Raw genomic sequence first — 13906 nt, forward strand, 5'->3', positions numbered from 1 at the left:
ATGGGCGAGTATCTGCCCCATTCGCGCTGGGGCGGGGCACGCGACAGGGTTGTCCCCTGTCGCCTCTCCTGTTCGCCCTGGCCATGGAGCCCCTGGCGGAGTGGTTGCGGTGGCACCCTTCTATCCGTGGTCTCCGCTGGACCCCCGAGCATGAGGACCGCGTGTCCCTCTATGCTGACGATATCCTCTTGTATCTCGCCTCCCCGCGCAAGTCACTGATCGTCCTGGTTGATGTTTTGCGCTCCTTCGGTCGCAACTCAGGCCTGGTCATCAACTGGGCGAAATCCTGTGTCTATGTGCTTTCCGGGGAGGCCCCGGTCTTGCCACGGGACTGTCCGATCCAGATTGCCTCCCAGGGTTTCCGGTACCTGGGTATATATATCACTCTTGACCCGGAGGCCCGCTATGAGCAGAACTTGTTGCCCCCCCTCCAGCGTCTGAGGGAGGACGTGGTGCGCTGGCGGCGTCTGCCGCTCTCGCCGCTCGGCCGAGCGGCCTTATTTAAAATGATGTCCCTGCCGCGCTTCCTCTACGCCCTCCAGAATACCATGGACCTGGTCCCGGCACGCTACTTTCGCGAGGTGGAGGGCCTCCAGCGGCGCCTGTTCTGGGACGGGAGGCCGCGTATTGCTCTGGCTAAATTGACGCTCCCGTGGTACGATGGAGGGGTCGCCCTCCCGGACATCAAACGGTATTACTGGGCCTCCCAACTAGCTGCAATTAATCATGGCCTTTACGGGCCCGCCTTGAACCCGGCATTTGAGATGGACAGGACGCTTCTGCCCGGTGGCGATTATAATAGAGCGCTCTACTCTGGCGCGCCCGACTCCCGTTTGACGGGACCGACGCGTGTCATGGTGCGTGTCTGGCACGCGGCTAATGCAGCTATGGGGTGGAAGGACCGTTTGACCCGAGCGTCTCCGCTGTATGCATCTGAGAGGTTGGGCTCCCTGTGGACGTCGAAGGGCTTCGAGAAGTGGGACACGATCGGAATCAGCACGGTGGGAGATCTCTGGACGAGGGGGGGGATTCAAAACTTTTGAGACGCTGCAGGCGGAGTTTCAGCTGCAGGGCAGTGAGTACTTTCGGTACCTACAGGTCCGCCATGCGCTGGGCTCCGTCTTCCCGGATGTTGCATCCATTCCGGAGTCTTCCCCCCTGGAGGACAGAGTGCTAGATGGCCATGTCCCGGACAGCACGATCTCCCTCATATACAAAAAATTGATTAACGATAGATCGTGTCTGCTGACTAGTCTCCGCGAGGCTTGGGTTGCCGACGGGCTGGAGCTGGACGACGAGGATTGGATCTCCGCGGTGGCCTCTCCGAAAGAGGTGGCCATCCCGGCTCGCCTTCGTTTCGTCCAGCTCAAGATCCTTCACCGGGTCTACGTGACGGGGCCAAGGCTTTTACGTATGGGTTTTGCCGGTGATGGAATGTGTAAGCGTGGCTGTGGTGTGTTGGCGACTTTCATGCATATACTGTGGGAGTGCCCGAAGGTGGAGCGATTCTGGCGTGGTGTGCATGAGGTTCTACGAATGGTTACGCGTGTCGCGCTGCTGCCTGAAGCGAGGAGATGCTTGCTGAATGTCTGGGAACCAAATGACTACTCGGTCCCGCAGGCGCGGTGGGTGACTCTGGGATACATGATAGCCAAGCGTGATATTGCCCAATTGTGGGGATCCCAGAGGCCCCCTGCGGTGTCGGCCTGGAAAGAGCATATGGATTGGTGTATGTTTCGTGAAAAGGTGGTGTATGTGGCGAGGGGTAAGCCTGGGGCGTGGATGAAACTCTGGGGCCCCTGGAACGCCTACCGCGGGGGTATTTGTGAGCCGCCGCTGCTACCGGCGGCCTCGCCGGCTCCGTCTCCCTAGATGGCGCCCCTCCCTTGGCCGCGGGCGCGCGGTCCCCCAGTCCCTGATCTACTCCCGTCCCCCTCTCCAGAATTTTGCTGCTGGTTTGGACCCCCCACTTATGGAGCACGTGTTGTCACTTTGGATCGAGGGTTGCCTTGCGGTTGTGGTTTGTTTACGTTGTTTTGCGTTAAGAAAATGGAACCGTACTGTGGGCATGGAGCTGTGAGGCCTGCACCATTGATCACTCCTGTCTTCCTACTGTGCACCGCTGAGAAAGCTTTTTGCTGTATGTATGTAATATGCTTTTGATGCTCTAGCGGCCGGCCGTGTGGTTGTAGGCCCATACCTGTAACTTCTATAAATTGCAATAAACGGTTTCAAAAAAAAAAAAAAAAAAAAAAAAAAAAAAAAAAATCAATATATATATCTGAGCCAGCTTACGGTGCGCTTACGGTGCGCTTACCGTACGCGTACGGTGGCGAGCGCGATTCTGATTGGCCCTTAGATCTTAGTAAACGTTCGAATCGGTCGAAACCAGGAAGCGGCGGCCGCCATTTTCTCTCTCGCACTCTGACAGGGGGTTGAAAAACAAAGTGCAAATCATGTAAAGGGGCGGTTTACACAGCTCCCAAGCACCTAGCCATGTCGAGGGAGTCCCCAACGATCCCCCAAGTTAAAAAAGGCAATTTTAATTTTTTCAAAAATTTCGCCGATTACGCTTACCGTACGCGTACGGTAAGAAATAATAAAAAAATAAAAAAAATTATCCACATTCTCCCCACCCCGCGTGCAAAAGGTGCCCGAAGGGCACCTTTTGTGCATGGCCCATCAGAGATAAACAAAACCTATATTTTACCTGTCACAACGATGCTCATCATATGACCTCCATGTGCGCACGGTGCGCGAAGCGCATCGTGCGTTCATGGCCCATCTAGCGTAACGTGGGCACGCGGTGCGCGAAGCGCACCGCGTGCTCATTGTGCGCGCACGGTGCGCGAAGCGCACCGTGCGCGCACGGAACGAACTGCGTTAAGTGGGCGCGCACGCCACAAATGGCGTAAAGTAACTTAGCATTTAAAAAAACGTACAAATTCACTGAAAAAACCATAGGTTTCACACACGTTATAGTTAGGAATTAGCATTTAAAAAACCTTGCAAATTCACTGAAAAAACCATAGGTTTCACACATGTTATAGTTAGCTGGACAGTTTACTGATAAAAAACCAATGAAATTCCCCCGTTATAGTTACTGTAGGCAACTATAACTCACGCGACCGTAATCCTCTGCTGATGACATATGTGTCTTTATGAAAAAAAAATATTTGTAATATATGTATAGCTAAAATTTAATGGAAGAAGACATGGGCAAATAAGTGTGTAAATACAGTATTAGCATCAGCAGAGGATTACGGTCGCGTGAGTTATAGTTGCCTACAGTAACTATAACGGGGGAATTTCATTGGTTTTTTTATCAGTAAAATGTCCAGCTAACTATAACATGTGTGAAACCTATGGTTTTTTCAGTGAATATATATATATACACACACGCACATATATATCGCATATCGCATATATCTTGGTAATGCTTGTCACAATGATGCTCAACTGCTCGTGAGTTCCCCAGACCCTAGAGAATTGACCCGACAGTGTCTCATGACATACTCTGCACCCTTTTTGGCGTTAATGTCTGGAATACAAACCATACACAATGCATTTCCAACCTTATTGGACTTTTTACTACAAGCAAAGCTCTGTCATAGAAAGCTGGCACAGTGCCTGAGAGGAAAACTTCAACCAAACGTAAAAAAAAAAAAAAAAAGAACAAGACCATATATCATGAGGAATTAATGGAAATGAATATAAATTAGGGCCTATACAAAGATGATTTCTGAAAAAGAAAGTGCTCAAAAATCACACTATTCAGGTTTCCTTGCTGGAGTGGAAAAACAGACTAACAAACGGACCTGGCAAGATGTGTTAGGATAGTGAAGTTTCTGAATATCTTAAAGAAGCAGCAGAACATTTCTCATCATGTACAGTGCCATGTCAACACACCACAGACTTGTAAACAGGGAAGACAATTCAAAAGTGTAACAAATGTATGTTTATTCGGTCACATTTGCTATCATAGCACAACCCCAGGCATGTTGTACGACCTGCCCAAATTACATTTATTGTGTTGATTAAATTGTCAAAGTGTTCGGAATACCTGGATTGTAGGCGTAATATATTATAATGCCGAACAAAATGCTTTCAGGATATAGAGAACGATGACCCATACACAGGAATGACTTCTGGAACTTGTACTTTCTGCCTTCCTATCTTTTCTCGTTGACTGAGGATAACAAATATATTAGAGGAGCGTTGAGCCTACCTTTCCTGGTGCCACATGTTCTTTCTTTGTTGGGAGCTCTTCTAAGGGTAAGCTGTATTAATTATATGATGTTCACAAACAAAATTAAAAAGTTCTGCAACTAGACTAACTGTAAAGAATACCTATAATAATAGCATGCAATGTGCTATAACATGCATGTTATGTTAAAAAGAGTACAGTGCGATGACTATGGGACCACTGTCTGCTCATAAAAAATATATAATTTTTCACATTCTCAAAAGGCAAGGGGTCCTATTGGGACCCCTTCCCATTTGTGAATGGTTACCACTGCTTTGGAGTAGTCGGTAATTAATGTTGTGCAACCATAATTCGGTTGCAAAACATTAATAATTAACATACTGATGCGGTGTTTGGAAGGGGCATCCTAAACATGCCCCTTCCAAATACAAAATCGGATATGGGTTGCAAACACATACTGCGATTCGGTAACAAGCTGCCAAATCGTAATTTGGTGTTTGTACATTTAGAAAAGCATTTCTGTGTTCACAAATGGCCCGTTTCTGCGAATTGGCCATTTGCGACCTCAGATAAACTTTGTACATCTGGCCCTTTGTACTCGTCAATGGGCGGCCACATCCAGAAACACCACCCAGACATACAGCTGCAGATAACCTGTAAATGGACGTGCCGGCCACAGACACAGCTCCAATATTTAAGCAGGTTAAATTCAAAAAAAGTACTGCGGCAGTAGTGGGGTAAGCTTCTGTTTTGAAAAACCCTCAAGCTGCATTTAGAAGAGCAAATCTCTGTAGCTTTCTATTTTAAAAAAACACATTTCACAGTTCCTTTACTTGAAGCTCTGGCCTATTTGTAGGTTTCAGTGAAAAGTTTTCATTTGATCTGGAGATCCACTCACTCTAAAGTAGAATTTTAGATGCAGATACAATGATTACTCGAAATGTGTTAATATAACACCTACTCAAATCTCACGTGATAAACAATCTTTGCACCCCGACATAAGGCGTAACATACCTTCCGTTCTCTGATCCAAGTCACTCATCAGCTGGAAATTCCTTTGCAGCTCACATGGTAAGTTTTCTATGCCTGAAACATCAAGTAGGGTCCTTTGTTAGTTCGTTCATAAACTTTCCACCACACACCCTAATACTACACAAAATGAACCATCAATAAATATAGCTATATTAGTGGAACATAACAGAAAAGTAGGCATCCTTGGTTAACCTTAACCCTTTATGTTTCTATTGCAACACCACCAGCAAAACGTTTTATTTTGGACTCTACCTTACACACCTACTCTAGGCCTTTTCAATTCAGCTGTGATTTTGACTCATTATTCATCAAAAGGAAGTTCAAAGAGTCACCCACTGGTTCTGCATCTCATCGCCAATGCACTTTCAATCATTTCATGACTTTTTTGCCCACAGCACCACAATCATATAAATGTGCTTCACATAGTGCATTATCCAACCAATAAGGTATCTCATCACATGTCCGCTGGCAAATACAACTTTGTAATCAAAGCAAATCAAGCACATTCTTATCTTTCCAACTCCCATCCACAAGACTAACATTATTGCCGTTCTGAGGGTTTTATACAGCAATAAAGCACTACCAATAAACACTGAGTCTTTTCATTGTCTGAACACCCTTTATCAGTATCCCTTTGCATAGCAAACACATCCGTTTACTCTCCCAAAATGTAATCAGACTGCTTAGCTTGCTCACAACATTGTATATGAATGTTCCAGAGACAATGACGAAAAACAGAACACATGCTTACATTTTTCTTGAAAACAGTGTAAAAATCAAGTATTTTGGATTTCCAATATTGTTCATGTTTTAGGACATTCCATGTATTTCAAGTGTCAGAATAAAAGCCCTATACTTGTAAACCTGTTCCTGCTTCCATGAGATATGACTCTCGTGCATGCAAATTATCTAATCTAACTAAAAAAACTAAGCAGATTTATTGATAAATTGTGTGCGTTCAATCATCAGACCCTCTTATTAATAAAAAAAAAAATCAGATAAGTTTCAGAAAAGTCACATATGCATAGGTTTCTAAGGGTTGAGGTGTGAGGGTGTACTGTCACTTTATGTGAAGGTTAATGCTTGGCACTGGGAGTAACCTGAGAGGTATGCCATGCAGAGTCTTTAGATCTCTTGTGATTCATGCCCACCTCCTCACCGCTGTTTCTTTTCCTTCTACAGGAAAGGTAACACACTACAGTCCTCAGTGCTATAGCTGTGTCCCAAAGGTTGTTTTGGCAATTGTATTCTATAAATGATTGGGCTTTTAAGTGCAAATCAGGATATTTCCTAGCCCAACGTTACATGTGTTCTTCGAAACGAAAAGTCTGGACTCTACCTTGCTCGTCTAGAAGTAGCTTTAAAGAAGATAGAAGCTTATTTGAAATAACAGGGGAAAAGAAGAGGTACTCACATTGCCACAGGAAGGGACGCATGGATTCCTCAATTTACCAAGGACGGTTGTGGAAAATTGTGCTATATCACACAGTCAACCAAAATTTATATTCACTGAGAGTGCCCACCTACCTGGATCAACCATCAAAAAGACCCATTCATCAATGACAACTTAACAAATGAGAGGCATTTTCAATCAATACATAGTCCTCCAAATCAAGATTGCTTTTGTCTTAGTGATTAGCTTCACATTTCTTATAATCTACTTGCGTCTATACTCTAACGAATTCTAATGTTCGATAAAATGATTATTTATAGTTTCATCCATTGAACATCAAAATCCAGCCATGGTTCATTCCGTAAATAGGAACTTCTTCAGTCCTTCATGGCTGTTAAATCGGAAAATAATCCATATTAAACAAGCATTGGCATAGCCAAGAGGTCTCACCTTAGGGACCTTATAAGTGTTTAGCCATGCATCAGTTGATGTTGTTGCACCAACGATATTGTGCTGGATAACTATACACTTATAAGGTCCCAAAGGGGAGACCTATTGGGTATGCCAATGCTTGTTGTTGTTGTTTTCATTCACTTACAAGCTCTTAAAGAGACTCATCAAATGATTTGCTGTGCATCTGTGCTTTTTGGATCCCTCATAAGTTATCATGAGCACATCTCAGAAAAGCAGTGTGGTCAGTGATGTACACCAAACTGACAGCCTCCCATTGTGTAATATGGATTGTGGCAATGTAGTATAGAACTACTCCCCATCCCCCAAGTTAGGGAATCAAATATAGCAACATTCGGGCAGTAACGTGTCCTTTAGGCTCAGGGCGCGGTGACACTACTCCTGCCGCACTAAGGGTAGGTATGTACCAAGTGGGAGTTGCAGTACCTCGAAGGGGGTTACTTTCACCCAGCTTTGATTTTTAGCTAACACCACTAAGCTATCTTTATAGTGGGAAAGCCAAACTGAAAGTCCTAGTATGATTCAGGTTTTGGGATTAAAAATGGCCCTGGTGATAGGGTGCCAGTACCCAGATATGCCACAGATGCTTATAAAAACATTCTGCACACAAATGAGTGCCATTAACCACGCTGCAGTGATGCCACCAACCCAAGTTGCTTCTCCACTTATCCAACGACACGATGTTGGTTATCAGCTCATCCCAGTCTTTCCGCCGGGTGCATGATGGGACTTTAGACCCAGTAATTCGATGGTAATGTGAAACAACATGCCCTGCAATACGAGTGAGTTCACAGAAAATCATAACATGATACAGTCAGCAACATGACACAACCAAACTTTGATTGCTGTAAAAAAAACTGTTTAAAAGAAACATAGCCGACAAGTGGCCCCACACCAACAGCACTTTGCATGCTGGGATACATCACTGGATACTTACTTCCTTTACTATTTGCACTCAACAATTCCCACTTCTCTACTGAGCGCTTAACAGGAGTCAGAAGTTTCATAATCCTCGGCCCACGGATGCAGATAGCCCTACCTAGGGCCATCAGCAATTAAATCAACTACCTTGAATTCTGAGAAATAATAATTTGTCGAAAACGATTTGCGTCATAACGGAAGTGGCGGGAGGTTTATCATTTGGCAATTACAAAACACTGTAATTTACTTATTGTTCTCTGGGGCAACGTAGCACAGGGCAAAGGTGGCAAGACAGACAAAGAATGACGTTTAAATGGCGTTTTAGAATAACAGCAGGAAAGAGTGTCATTAATCCGAGAAGTCTGCTCCAGAGCTAAAGTTCTGAAACAGAGGAATAACACGGAAGTTAAATGAATTCTGAGCTAAGAGGGCTAGCAACAATGTTGGCAGTCAAAAATGCCTCTGGGAATGCAACGACTACATTTTTTTTGTATATAAAAGTTGGGTTGTTTGTTGGGTCAGCCAGCCATAAATGTGCGCCTGATTCATATAATCAGTTCAGCCTCTCTGGGTGGGATCTACTAGCAGATAAGCAATTAGTATTCCAGGTGCGTTCCATCCCTACTGGAGCAATTAAATCTGGTGTTCACATAGCACAATAAATGACGTAGTGCATGCAGAAATCCACTCGAAAGCCAGCTCCTGAAACGATTTTGAAAACGTAACGGGCCTCAAAACTTTGATATTAAATCTCAGCAGCCTTCAGACTAAATTAATGAACCAATACAATATCCCAGAACAAGCACTTGGTCAAAATGAATCGTTCGCTAAGAAAAGAGGCACAATGTTGCAAGCCTGCGCAAAAGATGGCCCCTGCCCAAGCCGACTACAAAGAGAAAGTGATTGCGAATGTAAACAAGCGCGCGCGTTGGCCCGCGCTGTGTTTACTGTGAATGCTGTTTTTCAAGCACACTCGTGCTTGTGGCACCATCCGCCTTGCGGGAGCGAGCGGTGACCAATTAGCATGCGTGCCGCTGCTCGTTCCCGCAAGGTGGATGCCGCCATAAGCACGAGTATGTGCTTCAAAAAACAGCAGAGCGACGACTAAAGGTACTCCTATGCAGCGCATGCGCGCTGCGTAGGCGAGACCAAAAAAACGATAACTATACAAAAAGGAAGACGTCTTTAGAAACTAGCCTTCAAAAAGGACTTGTCAATACACATGAAGGTGTTGAGAAGATAAACCAATAAGTCAAACAGTTGGAAGAACGTTTATGTGATCATTTGAATTTATTGTTCACAAAGATGTAGAGGATGCATATTGCACATTGCAGTTCAGGTGGTGTTTTCACTGCAAAGGCATTTTTAGATTTGTCTGTAACTTGACCCTGTGGACGCACTTACAAGAAACTAAGTTTCAGCATGCCAAGTTTTGTAATGATCCATCCGCAGCGAAAAAGTGTTAAGGCGGCACGGTGAAAAAACAAGCAATTCCCCATTTTAGGTCCCAAAGAAAATTTTGCACACATCTACAGCCCAAACAGCAGACCAGATTCCTACCACACATGGCACTAAAGTTGAACTTTACTCACAAAGCCGGCTTTTGTTTGATATAAAGGGCCAGATGTATGACTGTTTTTGCATGCGCATACAGGTTTGCGAAGCCGTTTATGCATGAAAAAATCAATAGGGGTATGTACCATTCCAAATTAGCGAGTAGCTATTAGGAAGGGGCGTTCCCTTTCTAATAGCGAGCGCAACCCCATGTAAAAAAGTTGCTGAGTGCATTTTGCCATTTCAACCCTTTTCACTCCTTTAACAAGAACACCAAACCAAGCTTCCAAAACATAACCCCCAATGGTCCGCGACCAGGGTCCCCCCATGCTATGCCCTAAAAGAAAGACTATCATCCACCACACCCAGGACATCCAGCTACTTGGCTCATTACAGTGGTCAGTCCTGGGTCGGACCCCCCTCACCCCCATCCCCGGATAACAAAAACCTAAATATTTTTTATAACGATCACAGTATCAACCCCACCTCGCCAATGACGGAACCAGATTTATAACCCGATTAGATGCTCGCCCAAACCCCAAAAAGAAAAGAAAAAATAGAGGTCCCCACTCAAACCAGGCAAGTAAGGGTGTACCCCTCCAACAGTTACCATTTACCAAGAAACAACCGTGTTGTGGGCCACTCCACCGGCAAGATAGAAACATAAATAAACATAACAATGGAAACAAAGACTCAGTTCCCTGGCTGCCATTTAGCTAGCAACTCCAAAACCTTTGAACCAGCATAGCAAAAATAAGTTTGACAATCAAATCTGAACTGCAAGGTTGCAGGTTTCATAACAGGAATTACTGCCCCAATCCTATGTAGAGGTGGGATATGTTCCCGGAGCTGCCAGCGTCTCACAACAGTTTTATGGAAAAACTGTCGCCGTACAAATAATTCCAGCACACAAGCATTAATGAGTGACTTTGGTGGAGTGCTTGATAGATTTCCTGCGGTAGGATAAAATTTCCGACATATATAAGAATGGCCCGGGGATACCTGAAGGACCTACCCTTATTGCGTTGCCTAAATGGGATACGATGTACCTTCTTGATCACGCTGTCCATGTTCCAGTCACTCAATCTAGTACAAGATTCTCGAAACAGGCAGACAGAATACCCCTTGGGAGCATGCCCTTCTGCCCCTTCGGGGTTACCCCAGACTTCAAGGTTCTACATAGCCTATTATCCAAGTCTTCCACCCTAGATGACAAACTGGGAGCCATGCTGGGTAATAGCTGATCGCGTCTCTTCGACAGCCGTACGGATGGCAGCCTGGGACGCCTCGATCTCTCCAAGGCAAGACTGAATAATATCCATGTTTTTTTCTGATAACTTACGCGGAACCACCAGAGTCTTTAAGTGGGCAGACTTCAATGCGAGAGAATCTTTCAAATACTCCTCCCTATGCTGCAAAAGGAGATTATGGATGGTACTAAGGGTGGGTGTGTCTTGTACAGATGATATTCCCAACGGAGGAGAGGGTTCCCCCCTGGAGGCCAAATCCTTAAGAGTAGATGGATTTACATCTAGTGGGGTAATAGAGGGAATAGATACTGTTAGTAGGTGTTAACTCGGTTACATCTGGGTCCCATAACAGCTCCTCTTTATCAGCTAGTGAGAAGACAGGGTCTTGGCACTGAGGAATTGTTAGCTACCAATCAGGAGGACATCGTCACAGCTGCCTTTGGACAGGGGGTCTAGGACCCAGTCTTCTCACTAGCTGATAAAGAGGAGCTGTTATGGGACCCAGATGTAACAGAGTTGATTAATCAAGGTAGTGTCAGGAAATACTTTAAGAGAACTCCAGATGAGATGGAAAACCTTTAGAGTCTTAAACTCGGCTCTCTTAAAGTACACTGAGTCAATCATGCTGACATCTTGAATAATTGAGTACCTCAATAGCAGATATGCGGTAAACCTACAACCCTGCTCCCACATCCCCCCAACCCATAACCAGATGGAGTCGAGAATCGAATGAGGCAAGATAATAAAGCCGAAAGACCGGCAAAGAGACCCCACCTTTCTCCTCAGGCAGCTGAAGAAACTGTATCTTGCAGCGAAGCTTCCTATAACTCCAAATACATTTCTGCCTGCAGGACTCTATTTAATTAAAAATGTCTGAAGTAGAGGAACATTGCTCAGCTCTGGGGGGCCTCGCACGCACCCACGATCACAGACTGGAAAAAGGACCTTGATTGGTGTATGCTGCGAGAAAAGACAGTATACCGGGCCCGAGGCTGCCCCCGGAAATGGCCCAAGGTATCGGAACCCTGGAATGAATACCGTGGCAATAGGTGTATTCCACCCCGTACTTTTGACTGTGATGATTCCCCCTCCCCGTGATTTCCAATGAATTATCCTACTGTATCTGTATGTATATTTGACTTCACTGTAATCCCTCCTACTGACTTTTGTGGAACTGTACCTTTATGTCGAGTCCGTTAATAAAAAGATTTATAAAAAAAAAAAAATGTCTGAAGTAATTAAAAGGCATACAATGGAAAAAATACAAATACCTGGGGAGAATAATAATTTTTATAAGATTACACCTGTCAATTAGTCCCAGATGCAAATGATTCCACTTATTGAAGACATTGGTTGTATATTGATAGTGTTTCCGGTAATTATATTCGATGACCTCCTCCATTCGAACTGACAATTCTACCCCCTGCTAAGTAGCCAAATGTACCCATCACTTATACGAGCAGGGGGAATAGGATTACACAGAACCTGTTTTTATCGGAATTGAGCCTATACCCTGAGACTTCGCCAAATGCCTGTGCAGACACCTCAACTGCCCTCTATAGCTGTACCTGGGGTGTTAGTTAGAACTGCCACATCATCAGCGTAAGCTAGAATCTTCACCTCAAATCGGTGAATTCTCAAGGGATGGATAGCCTTGGCCATTTTGAGAGAATGGGTGTAGGGCGTCATATATAGAGCAAACATCTGGGGGAGAGAGGGTAGTCTTGCCTGGTGCCGCAAGAGATGTTGTTGGGGTCAGAGAGAGATCCTGAACAGCGGATCCTTGCTCTCCGACCAATGTAGAGTTGACGAATTCTGGCTATAAAGCCAGGGCCGAGTCCCGCAGTCTCCATGACCGCCCTGAGAAAAGGTTGGGAGATCCGGTCGAAGGCCTTCTCTGCATCGAGCATGATCATACCAACTGAACTCTCGTCTACGGTGGTGGCTACCAGGGTGGTGATAGCCGTATTAACGTGTGAGGTTGTATCACATCCAGGGATAAAACCATGCTGGTTTAAATTGACCAAACCTGATATAACTGCTTATAGCCTGTTAGTCAGGGTGCGGGTGTAGATCTTTGTGTCAGCATTGATTTAAAAAAATTGGACAGTACAAACCACATAGAGTAGAGTCTTTCCCTTTTTTTTGTAAAGATGACAGTATTGGTCTCATCTCAAGACCCCAGGACCTGACCAGACACATTAAAGGAATTAAACAGATCCCGAAGGACCGGGGCCAAGATGTGCGAAAACAAATCCATAAAATTCTAAAGGCATTTGATCAGGTCCCGAGGCCTTACCCTTGGCTAGGGAGCATTTGGAGAAGTACCCATAACCCTCTCAGAGGTAAAAGCTGCTAAATTGGACTGCTGGGCATGATTTACCGTACAGTGAATATACTGCCCGACAAATTGGTACAAAGCCTTGGTATAGGGAAAACAGTTCTCAGTTCTCTGGATAGAAGTCCTGATAGAACTGACGGAAAACCTCTCTAATGCCAGCTGTATCTACTACAAGCTCCTCTTTTTTTCATTCCTAATATGCTGGATAGTATTTAGACTGCAACTGTCCTTAACTCTAAAGGAGAGTAGCCGCCCCATCTCTTCACTGTTCTCAAAGGTTGATAGTTGCCGAGCTCAACACTTTTTAACCGCCCGATCCCATGTACGCTTCCTAAGAGAGTCCAGCAAGACATTTAGCCGTTCCATGAGAAATTCCATCCGCAACCCATCCCGAGCAATTATACTTCAGCCAAGACTATTCTCCAAAGTGCTGAGAGTTAGACAGGCCACGGTCTCCTTCTGTGTAACCACCCTCCGTTGATAGGCTGAAAGCTGCAGCGTATGTCCCCGACAAAAAACCTTAAGTGCATCCCAAACAAACACAATAACTGCAGACCCAACATTGACCTAAAAACACTCATGTAAAAATATTCTCATAGAACGAATATAGTCCTCTTTCAAGAGCAATCTATGCTCAAATGTCCATCCTTGAAGCACAGAGAGCTGAAGGATGCCAATTGCTTGAATAAGTAGAGATAGAGAATTATGATCAGATGTAACTCTTGGATTAAGCAGGA

At 44.9% G+C, this 13906-nt stretch overlaps 1 protein-coding gene across 1 annotated transcript in view; it reads right to left on the bottom strand.

The window, feature by feature from the left end:
- ING5 (inhibitor of growth family member 5) overlaps positions 1-13906 on the bottom strand; it is a 543000-nt gene that overhangs the window by 499746 nt on the left and 29348 nt on the right. The window contains exon 2 of the mRNA XM_085634171.1: positions 5222-5293. Within this exon, the coding sequence (XP_085490297.1) occupies positions 5222-5293 (72 nt within the window). The remainder of the gene's footprint in view (positions 1-5221; positions 5294-13906) is intronic.

Source organism: Triturus cristatus, chromosome 11 (assembly GCF_964204655.1).
Source record: "Triturus cristatus chromosome 11, aTriCri1.1, whole genome shotgun sequence".
NCBI lineage: Eukaryota > Metazoa > Chordata > Amphibia > Caudata > Salamandridae > Triturus > Triturus cristatus.